At 48.5% G+C, this 21,671-nt stretch overlaps 1 protein-coding gene across 3 annotated transcripts; it reads left to right on the forward strand.

The window, feature by feature from the left end:
- The first annotated feature begins 11,767 nt into the window (after positions 1-11,767).
- On the forward strand, positions 11,768-20,053 carry TBXT (T-box transcription factor T). 3 transcript variants are annotated; one of them, XM_059941854.1, is made up of 8 exons: positions 11,768-11,973; positions 12,456-12,720; positions 13,477-13,611; positions 14,451-14,512; positions 14,629-14,690; positions 16,503-16,679; positions 17,752-17,881; positions 19,780-20,053. In XM_059941854.1, the coding sequence occupies exons 1-8, from the start codon at positions 11,768-11,770 to the stop codon at positions 20,051-20,053; spliced, it is 1,311 nt and encodes a 436-aa protein (XP_059797837.1). The 3 variants fall into 3 exon arrangements, with proteins under 3 accessions (XP_059797837.1, XP_059797838.1, XP_059797839.1); XM_059941855.1 differs by having other exon boundaries at positions 16,506-16,679; XM_059941856.1 differs by lacking the exon at positions 16,503-16,679.
- Positions 20,054-21,671: the final 1,618 nt, after the last annotated feature.

Below are 21,671 nucleotides of genomic sequence, written 5' to 3' on the forward strand. Positions count from 1 at the left end.
TTGCCTTCAGAGTTTATACATGTAGTTTTTTCCCTTTTTTGATTCTAGGAGGCTAAGACAGCAAGTCAATATTGGACTAAGTATGCGGATTGAGAATGAGACTGTAGTATCCTACCTAGATGAAAAGGATGAAGAAATGTTGAAACTCCCAAAGAAATAATTAAATGGCAGATTTCTTTTTCTTTAATTCAAAGTTATGAAAAGCAATGATGGCACCATCAAGTAAATAATAATATATTTATTATAAATGTGACATTTTCATGGAGAAACCCAGAACTATGAATAAGAACAAGTAGAAATAAGAATCAGCAGAATTAGATTCACAAAAAAATCAAGATAATGGAAGTTATCAGATGTGGGAAGTATAATAAGTATGATTGATAAAGTTAAATAAATTTTTTAAAATTTATTTATTTTATTTATTTATTTATTTTTAGCTGTGTTGGGTCTTTGTTTCTGTGCGAGGGCTTTCTCTAGTTGCGGCGAGCGGGGGCCACTCTTCATCGCGGTGCGCGGGCTTCTCACTATCGCGGCCCCTCTTGTTGCGGAGCACAGGCTCCAGACGCGCAGGCTCACTAGTTGTGGCTCATGGGCCTAGTTGCTCCGCGGCATGTGGGATCTTCCCAGACCAGGGCTCGAACCCGTGTCCCCTGCATCGGCAGGCAGATTCTCAACCACTGCGCCACCAGGGAAGCCCTAAATAAATTTTACAAACAAATTTTAAATTATGAGTAAAGAGTAGGAGACTATGAAAATGAATCAGTTTGTTTGAAAAAGGAAGAAATAGAATTTTTAAAGTGGAAAAAATAATAAATAAAATTATTTAACAAGTGGGTTAAATAGTAGATTAGACAAATATATGAAGGTAGAATTAGTGAATTATGTACATCAACAGAAATTATCCAAAATACAGCACAGAGAAACAAAGTGGTGGTAGAACATAGAGAGGTTAAGGGACATACAGGCCAGAGTAAGAAAGTCTAACATACGTTTCATCACAGTTCCGGTGGAAGTAATCAAGAGGATGGGGAAGAAGCAATATCTGAAGAAAAAATTCTAAAATTCCAGAATTGACAAAAGACACCAATCCTCAGATTTAAGGATTCCAAAGAACCACAAGAGCAATAGGTAAAAAAACAACAACAACAAAACACCAAATGTAAAGTGAAGTTCTTTAAAGAAGCCAGAGAGAAAGGACAGATCGCTCACAAAGAAATGACAATTAGAAATACAAACGACATCTCAATAGCAACAGTGGACAAATTATTTTAGTAAGAAGAAATAGAAAAATCCAAATAGTCCTACAATTATTAAATAAATTGAATCCATAATTTTTTTAAAAAAATTATTTATTTATTTATTATTTTTGGCTGTGTTGGGTCTTCGTTTCTGTGCGAGGGCTTTCTCTATTTGCGGCAAGCGGGGACCACTCTTCATCGCGGTGCGTGGGCCTCTCACTGTCGCGGCCTCTCTTGTTGCGGAGCACAGGCTCCAGACGCGCAGGCTCAATAGTTGTGGCTCATGGGTCCAGTTGCTCCGCGGCATGTGGGATCTTCCCAGACCAGGGCTCGAACCCGTGTCCCCTGCATTGGCAGGCAGATTCTCAACCACTGCGCCACCAGGGAAGCCCTGAATACGTAATTTGAAAACCCTCCCACAAAGAAAATAAGAAAATTCTAGGCCCATATGGTTTCACTAGTGAATTTCATCCAAATATTTAGAGGAAAAATAATGTCATCTTTTATAAGTAAACTCTCCAGAAAATGGAAAAAGAGGGCGCATCCTCCATTTCTTTTTGTGATACCTGCATAACCTAGAAGGAAAAAAACAGGCTAATCTCACTCAAGAATGTAGTTGCAAAAATTTTAAACAAAATATTACCAAATTGAGCCCAGTAATATATTGTTTATTTCAGTAATTTCTACTCATGATGAAAATGATAGCAAATTATAAATAAGAGGGAAATTCCTTAATCTGTTAGTATATTTTTTAAAAAATTGTAAATAAATAATGTACTTAATGGTGAAATGTTGAAACTGTTCCTTTTGAATTTGGGAACGATAGAAAGATGCCTATTTATTCCTATTTCTCTTCAAGCTTGGACTGGAAGTTTGACCAGTATAATAAGAAAGAAAAAAAAAGCCATAAAATTCATAAAAGATATAAAACTGTATTTTTTAATAGAAAAATACCAACAGAGAAAAGCAAGAAAGTAATTATTATAATTTTCCAGAAAATGTTTAACTTTAAAGGGTAGGTTGAGGCTTGTGATTGGGAAGCGAACCCTCTGGGGTGCTGGGAATGGGCTCTTTCTTGATCTGAGTGGGGATTACTAAGTGTTTGTGTTATATGAGATTCTGTAATGAGATAAAAGTGTTTACATAAATATTATTTAAAATGTGTGATTTTATAAAATAATTTTAAAATATTCCATTTACAATAGCAGTAAAAATTAATTATCTAAGGTTAAATTTGGGGGAAAAAATGTGTAAACCCTTTATGAAAAAAATTATAAAACATTACTGAGAGACATTTAAAAAGACCTAAATAAAAGGAGTGTCATGCTCATGGAGAGAAATACTGTATATTTCAAAGATGTCAGTTCTCCCCAATCTGATCTTTAGATTTAATGTGATTTCAATAATTTTTCATGGAATTTGACAAGCTAATTCTTACGTTTATGTAGAAGAGCAGCCAGTTGTAACAGACAAGACACACTGGAAACTGAAAATAGTAAGGGCTGGGGCTTATCCTACATGTCAGGCCCTAACTTAAAGCCATAGAACAATTAAAATAGTGCTTCATTGGCACTAGCATAGATAAAACCATCCATCAATGAATTAGAATAGGGAGCCCAGAATCCGAGGGCCCAGAATCAGATGCAGAACAGAAACTAAGGCAGACTTATTGCCGATCTTTAGTGAAACAATGGATGATTTAATAGGCGGTGCTTAGGCAATTGATTTTCCACATTGAAAGGGGATCTCTCTCATCTTATGCACAGAAGTCAGTTCTGAGTAGTTTAAAGTTCTCAATGTAAAAAGGCAGAGCTATACAACTTTGCAAATATGAGAGACTATCTTGGGAGTTGGAATGGCTCTCTCAAACAAAGGCACAAAAACCATAGAGTGGAAAGGAAAAGTGTGATACCTTTGACCATATTAAAATTGAGAATTCCTGTTGGCAAAAGGATATCATCAAGGACATGAAAGACTAGCCATTAAGGGAGAGAATGTTTTACTATTTATAAAATCGACAAATGATTAGTATTAGCATTACAAAAAAACCTCCCGTAATTGAATTTTAAAAAAAGATTCAATGGACAAATTCCATATGATATCACTTATATGCTATCTAAAATATGACACAAATGAACTTATTTACAAAACAGAAACAGACTCACAGACAAAGAAAACAAACTTATGGTTACCAAAGCGGAAAGGGGGTGGGGGAGGGATAAATTAGGAGTTTGGGATTAGCAGGTACAAACTACTATATATAAAATAGATAAACAACAAGGACCTACTCTATAGCACAGGGAACTATCTTCAATGTCCTATAATAAACCTTAATGGAAAAGAATATGAAAAAGTTATATATATGTATAACTGAATCACTTTGCTGTATACCAGAAACTAACTCAACATTGTAAATCACCTATAATTCAATTAAAAGAAAAGAAAAAGATTCAATAGGATGCTCAAAAATCCTTAGTAATCTGGGAAATGCCATTTGAAACCACGACATTCTTTTTTATACCCTTCAGATTGGAAAAATTGTAAAATTTGACAATATCAAGTGTTGGCCAGGATGCAAAGAAAGAAGGACCTTACTCGCTGCAGGTGGCGCATAAAACTGGTGCAACATCTTCTGGAAAACAATTCAGCAAATTCTATAAATACCGAAGGTGGACCTTACCCAGAAATTCCCTTTCTAGGCTAACAGCTCATCTATGGGAACTCTTACTCACGGGCATCACAAGGTGTATAAATTTATAGCCTGTATTCAAACCTCAGCAGATAACACTGTACAAGTTCCCACAACGTTCCAGGTTTTTCTTTCAGTGCCTTTATTTATTTATTTATTTGGCTGCGCGTCATGTGGGATCTTAGTTCCCTGACCAGGGATCGAACCCCGGCCCCCTGCATTCGAGACATGAAGTCTTAACCACTGGACCGCCGGGGAAGTCCCTCTCTCAGTGCCTTTCACCTCACCAATTCCTCTAGCACCCAAAGGAAGTAGCTACAATAGTAGAATGGTCTTTTTTTAAAAGCCAGCCTCTGAGGTTAATGATGATCTTTGAAAGTTATACAAGTGGATAAAAAATGAATCAGGCAAAGACCAAGAACACAATTTGAGTCTTCCTACTTACTTCTGTTCTGGAATTACTGTAGTCCACTAGTATAACTTGGAGTGACAGCTCCACATGAACTCTGTGACCCTGGGGAGACTTCTTTACCTCTCTGATCTGCATTTTATTTTATTATGAAAATTTTTAAAAGAAGGAGGATAATAATCCTGACTTACATAGGGTGCTTTGGAAGCACAATTAGGATGATGTATTCAGCCTTAAGCACTATTTGGCCTTTGCTTTTCTCTCTGATCAGCATCTCCGACTGGATTGCGAGTTGTTTGAGGATGAGATTTTTTCCTCCTCCAGTTCCTACTATATTGTCATCCTTCGTATTACGAAACTTTTTTTTCAGATTTTTCAAAGTATTTAAGCCAACCAGTTCCCCTCGCCAAACAACACACACACACACATCCACACACACACGCCACATTCCATTTATAAATAGTTTTTTGAATGTGGTGGGTAGGAGAGAGATAAACCCATTTGTTTCCGCTTTCCATATATTTAACCTAGTTTGGTGGAAACAAGATGAGTTTAAAGTAAGACAAATCAGACATCCAGCTGCTCTCCATTTTTCCCTCTCTCTGGAGCCTTAGTTTCCTGAATATAAAAGAGGAGCTCTCACCACCTTGCAAAGCTGATGTCTGGCTGATAACATATGCAGGACTCCTCGCATATAATAGACCGCGGTGAATGTTACTTCCTCCTGCCTGTGTTCTCGGGCTGGGACACGCTGGACCCGGGAAGCTGTGTGAGTTGAGGCTGTAGAACGTGCGAATCCTAATTTCCAAATGGGTTTTCCTCCTCAGTGGCTTCTTTTCAGCTGGCAAAGTCCCCGTGGTGGGAACCATTGACTGGGGCTCTTTTCTCACAGACATGCCAAGCCCTCCCCTTTGTCCCGTTTTTTACTATCAGTCTGGTGCTTGATATGGAGGGAGGATGCATTTTAGCCCCTCCTTCTTGCCTTCCCAGCGCCCGGCTCTCCCTCGGGGCGCTCCCCATGTCACCCTCCAGCTCTCTGTTCTCACCCCAGCTGCAGCCGCCGGCCCTCCAAATGCTCTTGCAGATTTCTGCTCCGGGCTCCATCTGTCTTCCCCTCTTTCCCCCTCTCCCAGATAGGCCTTCCCCAAATAGCCTTACAATATCTCTCATTCTCCCTTGTTTTCGTCTTTGTCTGTGGTATACATGGGAATTTCTACAAGAAGTCTCTAAAAGTGCCCCCACAGTTTCTAGGATACAGTGCAGACCTTTCTAGAGTTCTTCCTATCTAGTCCATGAAGATCCCAGAATCCCACCGTCTCAAAAGCCTGCCCAGTGCCCCACCCCCATACCTGCCTGCTGACCTCTGCCCTCCGGCAGCGTCCTCTTCCCAAACCACGCGGGCACCTAGCACACCGGCCTCACCGTAAGCTTTCCCGCCAGACTTGGCCCTCCTGTCTTAACGTCCCCTTTGTTCTTTTTTTTTTTTTTTAAAGAAATCTCCATTTTAATTTTTATAAATTTATTTATTTATTTTTGGCTGTGTTGGGTCTTCGTTTCTGTGCGAGGGCTTTCTCTAGTTGTGGCAAGCGGGGGCCACTCTTCATCGCGGTGCGCGGGCCTCTCACTATCGCGGCCTCTCTTGTTGCGGAGCACAGGCTCCAGACGCGCAGGCTCAGTAGTTGTGGCTCACGGGCCTAGTTGCTCCGTGGCATGTGGGATCCTCCCAGACCAGGGCTCGAACCCGTGTCCCCTGCATTGGCAGGCGGATTCTCAACCACTGCGCCACCAGGGAAGCCCCCCTTTGTTCTTATTAAATAGGTGATTGGGTCTGTGGAGTCTCCACTGTCAGTAAAAGTCCAGTCTTAAGTCGTCCTCAGCTTTGCTCCGGAATCAAGGCACTAAAACCCCACTGCATGCAGCCGCCCTCAGGTCTCTGCCTGCGCTCCAATTCAACATCTGGCCACACTGCATACTGTTTTTTCCATAGAAAGAGCAGTCTCCCTCCCACTCCTGGGCCTGGAACCCTGCCCTCTCCCTACTGCTTCCTCTAGGAAGGGTCAGGCTCCTGAATCTCTGGGCTCAGAGCCTGCTGTACCAACCCCTCTCACAGCAGCAATCACAACCTGGCCTCATTTGGGACGTAATGTCGGCCTTTCCTGCTGAATAGTTACACTGGGAACCTCAGAGCTGGTCCAGCATAAGCAGTGTATACCAGTCACTCCCAAATCCGTTTGTTTCCAGCGTTCTTTCCTATAAGAGAATTGGTTTGGGACTTCAGATTTAATTCAGTGCCAAAGTAGGATTTTCTAAACTAAGGTATAGAGAAAGGAGACATGCCATTTCATAAGGTCACCGATTAAATGATTGGGTAGAGCTCCCGGGCGTGATTTCTTGAGTAACTTTATACCCGCAATGATGCTCCCACTGCTTCACCCTCATCGCTTCCCTTGGAAGAGCTAATTTCTTTTCATTCTTGGGTCTCATTTTGTACACAGCTCCACAGGGGACCCTTGCTTTACTGTCTTCAGGACGATGGGCGATTCAAGTCAATGAGTAGTGACTCAAGAAAGGCCGCTCTGGATTCTGTGGCTCTTGCATTTTCGTGAATGTTAAGGGCTAATGTTTCGCCCACATCATTGTTAAAATGCTCCCTAGCAGGTCTCCAGGGGGATCTTGAGCTCCTGCTTCTCCTTAAATGCACATATGCTGGCGGCATCCCAATTTTGCCAATGCAGGCGCTCAACAGCAGGAGTCAAGTGCTGGTTCGAGTGAGTAAGACAGACCCTGCACCTCGCCTGCCTCACAGTGTGGTTGTGAGGGGTCCTTGGAGCAGCCGGCAGGCTGGGGACACCGCCCCAAGGGAGGAGGTGTAGGTGGGGAAAGAAAATAGCAGGGAGCCAAGTGTTATGGGTGAGGGGCAATGGGGTTACTCCTAAAACTCAGAGGAGAAGCAGCCTCTGGAAATAATAAATGGCAGGAACCAAAAGATGAATTCAGAAAACTGGTCGGTCTTTTCAGTGAGACACAAAACCATGGCTTCTAAGAAACAGAGCCTCAAGGAGCGAGGAGATTGTGATGCAAGGCAGGGGCGAGGGACTGTCAGAAAACCAAGGCGACAGCAGAAAAAGAAACTCTTCACTGGAGGCAGTAAAAACCAAAAGTGACAGAGAAAAGCAAACTGACAGAGTGGTGTGGGAAAAGCATTTCACAAGCCACTTAATACATGCAGAAAAGGCTAAGGGATGAAACAGTGGAGAAGCTGAGAACAGGCAAGAAATCTGATTTGGAAGCACAGATAAGGTGGAAACAGAAGGACCGAAATTGTTACCACAACACAGGCCAGAGCTGAAGAGATGGTTGAAAGGGCTCTCCCGGCCTTCCTGGAAAAACCGGGAAAAAGACATTCCACCCTGAAGACAAACTATGAACTACGAGGCCTGAGAAACTCAAGAACCCAGGAGAACAAGCTACCCGCCACAGAAGGGACCACAATCCAGCCACCTACAGATTTCTCCTCTGCTGCCTGGGATTCCAGGACGGAGGCAACTGCGTTGGAGTCTTACGGGGAAAAGTCACAGTCCCAGGCGTTCAGCCTCACCAGACTTGTTTGTTTGTTTTTAGTGTGTGAACGCCCATCAGGAAACCGTACACTGCCATCTGTGACAAAGCTTTGTGGCTGAGAACGTATAGCCAGGATGGAATTGGTCTTGAAGCACTTCCTTGGGCTAATAATCCAACTCCACACCTGCCAAGGCCACACCCTCCCCTGCACTTCCGGAGAGAGGTCTGGAAGCTCAAAATGATAGCCCGACTGCCCTCTTCCTGGGGCTGCAGTGATGGGTCAGCCAGGTCCAGGGCTGAGACACGACTGAGAAAGACTTTGAGAAACAAGTCTTTGCTCTCCTCCACAAACCAGAGATGCCCCAGACAACCCAATGGCCTTTGAAGACTTTCAATGCTAAGGAGTCTAAAGAATTATATTGTGCAACTTTAAAAACCATAACAAAATTCATTGGGTTTCTTTCAGTGGCATAGACAGAAAAACCACGAGTGACAGAAAAGATTTGCTATCAAGCGCCCTTTATATTTGTCTTAAATTTAGGATGCAAATGCTTTTGTTAAGTCTGCTTAACCAGTGTGGAAGAAGGGCTCACCAGAAGAACAGAATGGAAAAAAAAAAGTTGAGGAAAACACACCCACATATGCAGTGATTAACGCTTGAGGTTTGCATTTTCATACGTGCGCGCACACACACACGAGCACACGCACATGATGTACATAAAGATATGTACATCCATCATGTGTATAGTATAGTCTACAGTGAGCACAAATTATAGAATCAAAAATCAATTTATTTTTTAAGGAAGAAGAAAAAATAAAAGAAGGAAACTGGAGGGCATGGCGGGGGTCCCACAACGCTGTCCCTGCCCTGATTGCCCTTGAGCCTGTTATGGCACCATTGATACCCGCTCCCACAAGACAAATGGTTTTGTTGCTTGAGAGGGAGGTGGGTCTGGGGAAAACCGCGTCTCTGGGATATGAGCGGTGTGTGTGTGTATGTGCTTTTTTGTAAAGTGTTTCCTAAGTTATTGGTGGACCCTAAGGCCCAGCCGTAAGGCCTTCACTTATTTTTCTGGGCCGGCTGGCTAGACTTCCCAACGGGAGAAAGATCTTGGGAAAGAAACATCTGGGGAGCCCTGGCCCCTCCTCCCCCCAAGGAAGCACCTTGTTATTAACTGGGAATTCTTTATAGCTGGGCGGGAGGAAGTTTCTGGCTGTAAACTGTCATGCACGGTAGCCTTCATTGAAAGGGCCCGGAGAGTGGAGACGCTTATCCTGAGAACCAAGGAACAAAGATCCAGAAAATCAGGCACAGAGAAGAAAGGAAAAATACGAGGCGGTGACAGTCGGGAGACCTCCGCAGCTACGGCGCAGCCCCTAAGGCCCGGCGTCTCGCCCAGCTGCGCGCTGAGCTTTCCACGCGCCGCTCTGGAAGCCTGGACCTTCCTTCTGGAGGGAAGAAATGTCGCTGCTCACGTTTGAGAGCTAACATTCTTTTCTGCCGGGGCTTCCTTCTTATTTGTCCGTGCCCCCTCCCGCTTGTGAAGCCGAATTGAAATCGGAACCACAGTTACTGGAGCGACCTGGTAAACCCGCGGGTCCTCATCCGCGCTTCCAGCCTTTGGGAAAGTCGACCCCGAAGCATCAGCGCCAAGAGAGCTCCCGCCTTAGGTGTCAAGGAGTGTCCTAAACTTGGCTCCCGGCCGGGGGTTTTAGAGATCCCCCACTGCCTGGTACCCACGCTTCTTCCCCCTCCACCTCACACCCACCCCCCTTTATTCTAAGTGCGCAGGCTCGGGAGGTCTCAACCGCACAGATGACCTTTAGACATTTTTAATTTCTCCGGAAAGCCCCCCAAAGCCTATGGCCCGAAGGGCCGGGTGGAAGGCGACTCAGCAGGGTCTGGGTCCCGGGAGCAAATGAGGTCCTTTTGGTGCCTCTTTCCAGAAGGAAACTCTCCCCCTCGGGTCAGCTCCCTGGGCATTTCCTTGCATCCTAGACAACAAAAGAAACTGAGAAATGCGACAGTGACGGGGTGCGCCGGGCCTCGCGACTCCGCAGGCCCCATCTGGAGGGGGGCGGAAAGGCAGCCAGCCGGCGAGCGCGCTCACCCCTCCCCAGGGGGCTGCAGGCGCGCGGTCCCTCCCGCGGTCCCCCGGCGTCCTCGACCCCGGAGCGAGCCCGGCCCCGCGCGGGGCAGGGCACGGTGAGCGCGGGGCGCAGATTCCACGACCTCCCCGCAGAGCCAGACCCCTGGCGAAGGCGCAGGGTTGTTCGCAATGGGTGCCCCGCCGATGGCGTGGCTTTTCCCAGAGGGCGTGAGGTGGGGTGAGCGCCGAGCAGACGCGGGGCACCGAGGCTGGGACCACGCGCCCTCTTTAGCGAGCGATTCCGAGGCGCGCAGACCGCGTCCCGACGCCGAGCATCTGCTGCCGTCCCCCTTCCTGGGGTCCCGTTTTAGGAGGAATGTTATTGTCTGAAGAGGTCCTATTGAACTATTTCCTGCTCATTGTCACCTTTCCTTCGCTCTCCTCGCGGAGGTTCTCCCCGAAAGGTAATAAACCACTCGAGCCCCGCACGGCCGGGCGCTGCGGCCGGCCGGGTGGGGAGACGCACCTGGAACCCGGCTCGCCGGGAAAGCCCGGCCCGCCCCCTCCCACTCCCACCTTCCGCGAAAGCAGAGACCAAACCCCACAGAAGTGGAGCCAGCTCTCGGGTTACACTCAGTGCACGCACAGACCTCGTCCTCAAAGTCCTGCTTGGATAAGGGGGGAGCGAGAAAACATCCCCAGAGGGGTCGTTGGTTGATTTCGGCCTATCTCGCTCTCGGGGCGCTGGATGGGCCCGCGGGCAGACGCTCCGAGCGTGGGCCCTCCCTTTCCAGACACGCGAGGGTTGCGGAGAACAGGGGACGCCGGGTGGGCTGATCCATGGTCGCGGGTGTTAGCGGAGTCACCTGAAGCGCCGCGGGCCGAGGGACGTGTCGGGACGGGACCGGGCTCGGCGGCGGGCTGGGCCTTCGGAGGAGCGGAGACCAGCCCGACCCGGGCTAGGCACAGGGCGCGCCCTTAAGCGGGGCTGTGCGCGATGGTCGCTGGCGCGGGACGGACGCCGGCTCGGGCGCAGGTGAGAGCCGCGGTGCCACTCCAGGCTGGCACACCTGCGGGGTCCCGGGTGCGCTTCGAGAGAGAGAGGAGGGCCCCGCGCGCGAGAGCTGGGGAGCTTCGCGGGCAGCTGGGCAACTCCTCGGCGAGGTGCGTGCCGGGGCGAGCTCGGGAGCCCTGCCCGTCCATCCCCACCCCGTCCGTCCCCCATCCCCTCCCGGCCTTCGGGGCCAGCCCGGCCGCTTTGATGGAGGTGCAAACATTTGGAGGAGGGCGGAGGTGTAGGCGCTGGGCCGGGGCTCGCGGGGCCTGGCTCCGGATTTACAGAAAGCAGGCGCGGGAGCCCATTGTTGGCCCCCCGCCTCCGCGGCGCGCCCGGCTCCGTCTGATATGGCCGCTCGCGGCCAATGGGCAGCGGCCCTGGCACTTCAAAGGGCGCGCGGCCCAATCCGCCGCGCCCCCCTCGGCGGCTCTCGAGGCTCTATTTATGCCGAGGGGCGATTTTCTCTCCCCGGAGACCTCCTCCAGTAGCTCCTTGCGGGAGTTCAAGTGGAATAACCTTCCCCCCACCCCTTTCCCCCGCCCCTCCCCCCCGGATCTCTATCCTCGCCCTCCTCCCAGGTCTGTGCTGGCACCCGGGCGCCGTCGCAGGTCTGGGCCCGAGCGGCCCCTCTTCCTGGCAGAGCGGCCGCCTACTGGGGCGAAGGTGGCTCTCGGGTAGCAAGTCGGGGCTTCGGGGGGCGGTGGGGAGGGGGCGGGCGGGAGGATGAGCTCCCCCGGCGCCGAGGGCGCGGGGAAGAGCCTGCAGTACCGCGTGGACCACCTGCTGAGCGCCGTGGAGAGCGAGTTGCAGGCGGGCAGCGAGAAGGGCGACCCCACGGAACGCGAGCTGCGCGTGGGCCTGGAGGAGAGCGAGCTGTGGCTGCGCTTCAAGGAGCTCACCAACGAGATGATCGTGACCAAGAACGGCAGGTAGGCGCGCGCCAAGCCGGCGTGTGCCACGCGCTCGGGCGGGCCGGGCAGCCGGGCTGGAGAGTTCCTTACCTTCCAACACTTTCTCCCGGTCTTCTTGCTCGTTTCCGCTCAGACTGGGGAACAGACCCTTGTGGCCCCTAATTGTCCCTCTGGGACTTCTTCGCGTTATCCTCACTCTTCTGGGCAGGAGGGACTCCCGGGGGACTCCCCCGAGCCGCGCCTCGCCCACGCTCACCCCGCGGGCTGGACCCGGCTGCTGCAACCCTCTGCCAGGTCCTCTCCCGCCCCGCCTCTGGAGGCCGGGGGGTAGTGAGGAGGGCGCCTGTGGATCTAGGAGAGTCCGGGGAAGGGGGGAGCTCGGGCGTCCCCTTTGTAAGGTCCCAAGGGGGCTCCTCTTTGCTCCAAATGCAGATGCCCCTGCCTTCTTCGTTCTAACGGGTCAGAGCCGGGGTCCTCCAGCTGCGCTCCTTCCTTTCCAGGAGGATGTTCCCGGTGCTGAAGGTGAACGTGTCTGGCCTGGACCCCAACGCCATGTACTCCTTCCTGCTGGACTTTGTGGCGGCCGACAACCACCGCTGGAAGTACGTGAACGGGGAGTGGGTGCCAGGGGGCAAGCCTGAGCCGCAGGCGCCCAGCTGCGTCTACATCCATCCCGACTCGCCCAACTTCGGGGCGCACTGGATGAAGGCGCCGGTCTCCTTCAGCAAAGTCAAGCTCACCAACAAGCTCAACGGAGGGGGCCAGGTAGGTGTGAGGGGGTGCGGGGACGGGGTGGCGGACGACGCGAGGAGGGGCCCCGAGACTCTGCACCTTGTCCCCGGGGAGCCTTGGAAGGGCGCTGCGTGCACGGAGGTGACATCTGCCTTCCTCAGTTCAGCCTGCAGTGTTGTTTATAGTAAACTGACGACGGTAACACCAAGGCCTGGAGAGCGGGGAGAGGGCGCAAAGCCTCCCCTTTGAGCACTCAGGCGGATCTCAAGTTTTGGGGAACTTTTGCGTCCTAGCCCTCAACTTTCCTAAGGGTAGAGAAAATATCAGTCTTGGTAGTCAACGGTCGCTTTAGAGCTGAATATGTCCACATATTTACTGCGTGGAGTCTGAACAAACTTGTAAATCTGTCCTTTTCTACAGAACGTCTTTACCTGGGGATTGATACTGGGAGACCCGGTGTTCCCGTAAGCTGCGATCTCGCTCAGGCATTTAAAGCTGTCTGCAGCTGCCCTGGAAGCCTTAGAACTTTACCAGGTCAAAGCATTTCGTGATGGGCATTCATTGCCTTTAATGGTGTGCAGCATCCCACGTTCCTTTTTCCAAACTAGTCGTGAGAGCAGCACCTAATGGGAAACCTACCAACCTGAACAGTAAAGACATTTTCCTGTGGGCTGCAGGATTTTCTGCATCTTGGATGTATTTTTCTCCTCCTCAGCAGGACATATGGATGTTTTGTTGTCTTAACGGTAGGACTTTGATGATCACCGTTCCCGTGTTTATGTGTCTCAGATCATGTTGAACTCCTTACATAAGTATGAGCCTCGAATCCACATCGTGAGAGTTGGGGGTCCGCAGCGTATGATCACCAGCCACTGCTTCCCGGAGACCCAGTTCATAGCGGTGACCGCTTATCAGAATGAAGAGGTGAGGGGGGCGCGGGCAGCCATCGGTCTGGATGATTCTGGATGCGGGAGATTCCCCGCGAATGCCAAGAGCCTGTGTGATTATTGTACTTTTAGGCTGATAATTAATGCCTTTTCAAGTAATTTACCGTAACTATAAAATTGGGACAGCGGGAGAAAAGTTTTAAAATAAGTACTCATTCAAGCACTTTCCCCTTTAGTTTTCCACAAAAGCATCCAAAACTCGAAGCATCCACTAAAGGCTCAAAATGAAAAGGTGAATAAAACATTTAGGTTAAAGGACTGTAAGAATTTAAGAACGGGACTTCAGAGAAAGGGGGGCCTCTCCTTACTCTGCGAATCTTCCTAAAAGGGTTGGGGGCATCCCTCCAAATCTGTGGTGTGAAGAGTCAACTAGATACAGAATACAGTTTAGTGCCTGTAAATCCATATCTAAGTCTGACCCCAAAGTACAGGCGGTTTGTGATTAGCTGGTCAAGTTGTCAGTGTTGACTGCCAACTAGAACTAGCAGTCACTATTCCTAAGCAGACCCGGGTTATGTTTTGAGCCCTGTTTGTTTGGTTGATGCACACAGAATATTGTCAGCAGTAGGTTAAACTCATTGTGAATTCCACTCGGAAAATCAGCACTTAGAAGCTTTTCATAATTGTGCTCTTCTTTATAAAATATGACGATTACTCGGCTACTTCAGATCCAAATAGAAAAATGTACCTGGAAATAGATCTGATTATATTTGAATATTTAAAGGGGAGTGCTGGTGGTTCCTGATTTCTTGGTGCCAAATTAAATCCTGTGGCGAATGAGCAACATACTAGTAAACGCAACTTCTTGTTTTTCAGATCACAGCTCTTAAAATTAAATACAATCCATTTGCAAAAGCTTTCCTTGATGCAAAGGAAAGGTGAGAGAATTCTAACTATACCCTTTGAGCAAAGAAGTGTGCAGAAAGATGAACTATTGCTGCAAATACTATGTTCTGAATGTCCTCCTTGACAATTCGCTGCACTTCTTTGGCAGAAGCGATCACAAGGACATGATGGAAGAACCTGGAGACAGCCAGCAATCTGGGCACTCCCCATGTACGGTTTGTTGCGCTCTGGCCAGATGCGCCTTGTTTCGGGGGCTAGCCTGCTGGGAGCTGGAAGCTGGGGATGGAGCAGACAGGGCTTCTGGGTGCACGTGGGGAGCATGGTGCCCTTTGCTGTGCAGGGCACCTGGCCCTCAGCCCCTGCTCCATCTGGGGCTTGCGGATGCCCCCCCAGCCCACAGGGCTCCTGACAGAGAAGCCTGGGGAGAATTTACTGGGGTTCTTTTGCTGTGCTTCAAGGCAGCTCCAACCATGGCCTGGATGGATGGCTGACACCTTGATGGGTGTTTACACCCTGCTGTGTTGGGCAAGAGGAGAGCCCGGCTCTTATATCCACTTTGAGATGGTTTCTCTTTTTGTTAATGACTGAAAACTGAAGGGCCATGTTTGGAACGATGCTTATGATCACGTGTGGTTTTCCCCTTAGCCTGCTTCGGTTCTGGGAAGGGCCCATCAGCTCATGCTGGAAACAGTGGAGCGTAGGATGGGAAAGTCTGCTTTAAGTCTAGCTTCCTTTAGGAGTTCCATGAGCCAGCGAAGTGATGCAGGTCTGCAACAGAGTCTGTTAGGAGGAAGGGCTGTGTCTAGCCCTCCTCTCCACGCAGGGAGGGGACCCTGAGAGAGGAAAGTTAGTGTTGGCTGCTCACTTCAGGGGTCTGGAGGGACCGGCAGAGCCGCCTCCTCAAACTGTGTGTATTTCTTTCTTTTTCTATTTCTTTTTCTTTCTTCCTCCCTCCCTCCCTGTCTCCCTCCCTCCCTCCCTCCCTTCCTTCCTTCCTTCCTTCCTCCCTTTCTTCCTTCTTCCTTCCCTCCTTCTTGTCATCTTATGGACTAATTTAACAAACAGCTCTCCTAAGTGGCTCATGGGCTGCCACGTCATAGAGCAGAATATGAACAACTGCTCTGGCAAGTGATGGAGCCCAAACTTTGCGGCCACATCTGGACCTTCCCCTCATTTGGATGTTGTCTGAAGAATTGTTTGTAGTTTGGGAATTGGAGCCAGAGTGGTTGTCCTCTAGTGGTTGTTTTTCTGATTTTTTTTAAAAGTTAAAAAGGAAACGGAGAAGAAAGTGGAGTTTTAAAGGAGGGCAGGGCAATGTTGGAACAATTTTCTGATTGATGTGTAAGGCGGGGAGAGTGAGGGCCTAAAGCAGAAGAAAGGTGAGCAGAACATGGGTGCCCCTCCAGCCAGGCCAGGAGCCCCTCCGTGTGACAGTGTGGGGTGGGAGGAGGGGCACGGAGGGGCACGGAGGGGCTCCGCTGCAGGGTTCGCCCCGTGTGTCCTGAATGCGCCTGGCTCTGAATCTGAATTCTGTCTCTTTTTACATTATATTCAAGCTCAGCAGTTAGGCCCTGAAAGCTAACCTGCCTGGGGGAACGGAACATCCCGTAAGAGGCCGGGAGGATTCCGGGGGCGTTGAGGAGGCCTCAGGGCTGGCTGAGGTCGGGGGTCAGTCTCCCAGGGTTTCGGCTGTTCTGTGGGTTTCGAAACCTCGGCCAGCCTGTGGCACCTGAAGACTCCCCTGGGTCCTCGGTGTTCACGAATCCTGAGCAAAAGATCCACCACTTCCTGGCCTCTGCCCTCCTGCCTTTTAGTAGTTTTTGTTTGCTTGTGTGTTTTGGGGTTTTCTGGGGGCCATGCCGCTCAGCTTGTGGGATCTTAGTTCCCTGACCAGGGTGAACCCGGGTCCTCGGCAGTGAGGGTGCGGAGCCCTAACCGCTGGACCTCTGGGGGCTTCCCCCCCTGCCCTTTACATAATGGAAGTGATGCAAAAGTCAGGTACTCAGCCTTCTTCTCTCACAGCAGGGGGGTGGTTGATTCCTGGAACCAGCACCCTGTGTCCACCTGCCACCCCTCACCCTCAGTTTGGAGGCCCCCTCTCTCTTCCCTCCACGCACGGCTGTGAAAGGTACCCGGCCCTGAGGAACCACCGCCCAGCCCCCTACCCCAGCCCTTACGCGCATCGGAACAATTCTCCAAGTAAGTCCTGAGCGGAAGTAGGCCCGGGCTTTGCGGGTGGCCGGAAGACCTCTGGAAGGGGCAAGGCAGTCTGCAGGGCTCCTGAGAGCAGGCCCTTTATCGGCTCAAGAGGGACCTTCTTTTCATGTCCACGTTACTGCTGGCTCGACCACAGAGATGTCCAGTCCAGGGCGCCTTTAGGGCTGAATGTGACCGTTATTGCTCGAGCATCCTTACTCCAGGACTAGGGGCCCATGTCTAGGCGCCCAGGTTTGGATATTTTATGAACCCTTCGAAAGTGATGATGTCGGGCCAGCTAGGCACTCGAGCTACTAGCTTGACTGACGCACGTGTGTTTCTCCAAGTGTGGTACCCGGGTCAGCAGCCCCAGTATCATCTGAAAAGCCCCCAGACTTACAGAATCAGAAGCTCTAGGGGTGGGCCCAGCCCTTGGTGGTTTAACAAGCCCCCAGGCGACCCTGGTGCAGGCTTGAGTCTTGTGATCAGCGGGCCAGACCATGAAGATCCCTGGACCTAATTCTCTCTAACACCATGGTTGCCCAGACTTCATTTTGTCTGGCTCCAAAAGGAGGGAAAAAGCTAATGAACACCATAAAACAATGAAGCAATTAAAGCTGATTTGAAATGAAAGGAGCTTATTTGGGAAGGAAATAGTTGTCCAACCAGAGGCTAGAAGATCATATTTTAGATTTTGCCTGGTTTCTAAAGCCTGGTTTTTAATTCTTAAGAAATAATCCTTTGGGGAAAAGGCAGGTTAAAATTACATTGATTTTATTTTTAAAGATAATTAATCCTCGATCATGTGATTGTAGGATTCCATTTCTACAGGGCAGCTATTGATCTAATGATAAAGAAAAAGCCTGGGTACTGGAATATATTCAAATATATACATTTGACAATAAGTATTAGCCTTTGATGACCAATTTAGCAGGCTAGTGGACTGTTTTCTCTACTTAATATCGCACACATTTTGTTTTCAGTGTTGGGTAGCTCCAGCTATTGGTAGTATTTCAATGCATTTTGTCACTCTTGGAAGATCCCATCAGTAATGACACTTTCTTACGTCCCGTAGCCTATTCTGACAATTCATCTGCATGTTTGTCCATGCTCCCATCCCACGACAATTGGTCCAGCCTTGGAATGCCTGCCCACACCAGCATGCTCCCCATGAGTCCGAATACTGGTCCTCCTACGGGCTCTAGGTAATGTATGTCTGGGGAATGATACAAACTGTCCTGGGAACTCTGAGTGCCTATGACTTCATGCCATCTCACTCACTGGCCTCTATTCTGCCCTTCACTTATGGGTGTTGGGTTTTTGTTTATAACTTGACCATTTAGCCAGGTGTGTCCGGGGACCCCAGGTTACATGACTGCTGTGAGTTCCTGCTTCAGCCTGTTCTCTGGGAAGACCAGTTGCTCCCTCAGGCTGGATGGGAGCTGGGCTGTAATGGAAGGGAACCAGGGACCCTATCCTGGCTTGGCTATTTACTAGTTCTTGTGATGGACAAGTCTCTTGAGCCTTGTTTCTTCAAGAAAAGGGCACTAAATAACCCCAGCCTCAGCCTGTCTTTATAGGGTTATTGGGGTCAGTAGGTGAATTTTGCAGAAATGTTTCCAGAACCTTTTTTGACAGGCAGATTTAAATTAAGGAAATAACTTTGTTGGATTTCTGTGGATATAGAATCAATGTTCTTAACATATATGCTGGGTAACTTGTAAAGAATGATGACTATTTTCTTAACTTGAAAATTATATAGAGGGAGATTGGCTTAAAGAAATCAAGCCGGTCGGTAAATGTATTGCATTTCTTCATAGGATTATTATAATAGAGAACTAAAATAACAAAGCTAGAGGTCAGTCCACATTTTCTAATGAGGAAATGGGCTCAAAGATATTAAATGATTGGACAAGTTGGCTTACAGCAGACTGAGTCTGTAGACAAGGCATCTTGACCCCAAAAGCAACGCAGTTTCTGTGTACAAAATATCGCTATTTGCCTAAGATCTTAATTCTTTATTTTTAGGAAACAATTCCTTTAAAATAAGAATCTAATTGTCTACTGTTAAAAATAAAGCAAGCAATACATAATCAGCAAGCTTTTCCAGGGCTCTGAAGACACCTAGAAAACTGCTGTAAATTGGATGATCTGTAGGTTACAAAGGGGCCCCCCCCCGAGGATGTTAGAGGATGTCAGTGCATCTTGGAACCTTGTTTCTTTGCATCTGTAAAATGGGGATGGTAACCTACCTCACTTAACTCAGGCCTGTTTGCACGTTCAAGTGCATCTGAAGTGCAGGGCATGGCTTGGTAAACTGTATAGCCCACGACAGCGTACGGTCTCATTATTCATTTATAAAAGGATTCTACTATAAGAGAGAGACATTTTCCTGAAACAAAATTGTAGCCTAGTGTAATGCTATTCAAGCCTGTGTTCCCAGACTGGGGGGTTTAATACCCATTTCCAATTCCTTCTTTCAGAGATGGGGAAACAGAGCCTCAGAGGTGGTCGCAGAACAAGGCTAACGTGATAAAGCTAATTAATTGGGGTTTGCTTCCGGGTCTCACTGCTGGTGCACTTCTTTCTGCCGTGGGTCAGGCTAACTAACGCGTGCTGAGATGTGGTGCCCATCCGGCAGCCCCTGGATGCTCACCCCCCACCACTCGGTGTTTGAGAAGCCTGTCGTCTCCCTCGAAGGAATCACTGCGGCGGGGGGGGGGGGGGGACATGCTAGTTAACAGACGCTTAAGTACATCCTCTGAAACATCTGATTCAGTATATCTGAGAATTTTGGATTCTGAACATGAGCGCAAAGCTGGAGTATTTTGCTCTGCCAGGAGTTATGTCTACGTCAGCAGCCTTTTTAGCTATTGATTCTGTCTCAATGATTTTGTTCATTGTTAATGCATGAGACAATAACTTCGATGCACGTCAGAGTGTGGTTTAATAACACAGAGGAAGTGGCCCGTTTGAAAGAAAGCTGCCATATGACCCACTTATCAGGAGTGGGATTTGGGGGGTTTGTTTTCCCCTCCTGCAGCTGATCTGGAGCCCCTTCCCAGGTCTCTGACTCGTCTGTTTCTCCGTTTTTCCATTTCAGTCAGTACCCCAGCCTGTGGTCCGTGAGCAACGGCACCATCACCCCCGGTGCCCAGACGGCAGGGATGTCCAACGGGCTGGGAGCCCAGTTCTTTCGAGGCTCTTCTGCCCACTCTGCCTCTCTCGCCCACCCAGTCTCGGCTCCCTCCTCCTCGGGATCCCCACTGTACGAAGGGGCCTCCACGGCCACAGATATTGCCGACAGCCAGTACGATGCCTCGGCCCAAGCCCGCCTCCTAGCCTCGTGGACGCCCGTGTCACCTCCGTCCATGTGAGCCGGAGCCTGTGTCTTAAAGATGCAATGACTTTCTCGTGGCAGCAAGTCTTGATTTGATTGGTAGGCTCATGGGGCGGGGGAAGGGAATAAGGCCTATTAACCTCACTTTAAATAAGAGGAGAATACACGTTCTGTTATTTATCGAGAGCCCCACTGACACCACCTTTGTTCATCCTCGGTGGTGGCAGTGCCGTCTTGGGTCCTCGTGTGCTGCAGGTGAATTCAAGTGTGGAAGCAATGCAGTTGGCCTAACTCGCCGTGATTCACAGTAAAAATGACTTGCTAGCATGCAGAAACTTTGTTTCTCGTACCGAACGTAGGTGACTCTGGTACATCAATATGTAAACTCCACTGGTCCTACTCTAGTGAGATAAAAAGCACACTTTTAATTCTCTTCCTTGTTGCTTTCAAGTAGCCTTCAGGTCCCCTTTGTGGCAGGGGTCACATTTGGAGCTGAGCTGTGAAAGACAGAATTAAATCATAGTTGAGGACAGCAGATTGTAGTTAAAATGGAAATGTCCAGCTCTGCCCACTAGAATGTGTTTATTTTACGCATAGGTAGCTAATCTCTTGTACTGTTAAACCTACAACTGTTTATATTTTTCTTCTGACAATGTAGCCAAAGACAATCAGCAGAAAGCATTTTCTGCAAAATAAAGGCAATGTGCAAAATTTGGTTGGTCTAGTTATTATTCAAACTTCTCCTCTTTTGGAATGAGACTTTGCTGTTCCTTATAGCTGGTGGTTAAGACTGTCCTGGAGAAGCTTTTCAATCTGTTCCAGACTTTAGTATTTTACCTAATCAGTTGCAGGACTGGAAGTGAAATTTGCATATATTTATTTACTCAATGCTAATTGCCACAAAATGCAAACAATGTTAAAAGATTTTCAAGAGAGTTAAATAGTCAGCACTGAATCATGAATATGGTAATGACAGAATGTAGAACATACAGATGCCATAAAGATTAATATGGGATGTCTACCCCGTTCAAGCAAAAATACATAAAATGAATTGACAAAATGTTACAGTTTATAAATGTAAGGTGTAGTTGCCACAGTCATTTAAACAATATGGCACTTGTAAATATCTTTCCTGCAGCTAAGACTTCCCAGCAGTGAGCCAGAACCACGCTTGTGCTAGACGGGGGCAATTTCTCCATCTAGTGGCAGAATCCTTACTTTAATCCTACTGGTTCAAGCTTGATATTCTGAACCTCTGCTTTCTAAAAGAGTGTAAACTTAGAATGTAAGTGTAAAGGGCTGTATTTTTAGTGTGTCTGTGCCTGCTTTCCAAGTGGGACGTGCTTCTTGTAAACTATTTGCCACTTAAAGTTTTTCTGGGTTTTATTCCTACTAGGTTTTATTGCAACTCATGTAGAAATACCCCAGATCAGAAGATTTCTGGATATAAAAGTATTGGAAGAATATTTTTTAAAAAACCACTGCCCAAGTAGGACTGGGAAGTAAACTGGCCTCAGTGGTTTGGCTCCAGGCGTGAGGCCTACTGGAGAAGGGTGAGGGGCCTTAGGGAAGGAGGTGAGGGGTGGATGGTACACGCTGCAATCCCGGGATCCCATAGTGCAGGTGTTTCCCAGGAAGCTTGTCTGTCTCCTGCA

The sequence above is a fragment of the Balaenoptera ricei genome, chromosome 12 (assembly GCF_028023285.1).
Source record: "Balaenoptera ricei isolate mBalRic1 chromosome 12, mBalRic1.hap2, whole genome shotgun sequence".
NCBI lineage: Eukaryota > Metazoa > Chordata > Mammalia > Artiodactyla > Balaenopteridae > Balaenoptera > Balaenoptera ricei.

What these genes read in the sequence shown, in the direction of transcription:
- TBXT (XM_059941854.1), top strand. Translation starts at nt 11,768, where the DNA reads ATGAGCTCCCCCGGCGCCGAGGGCGCGGGGAAGAGCCTGCAGTACCGC. An exon ending in ATCGTGACCAAGAACGGCAG is followed by an intron (nt 11,974 to 12,455) that starts GTAGGCGCGCGC and finishes CTTCCTTTCCAG; the next exon opens with GAGGATGTTCCCGGTGCTGA. An exon ending in GCAATCTGGGCACTCCCCAT is followed by an intron (nt 14,691 to 16,502) that starts GTACGGTTTGTT and finishes CTTCTCTCACAG; the next exon opens with CAGGGGGGTGGTTGATTCCT.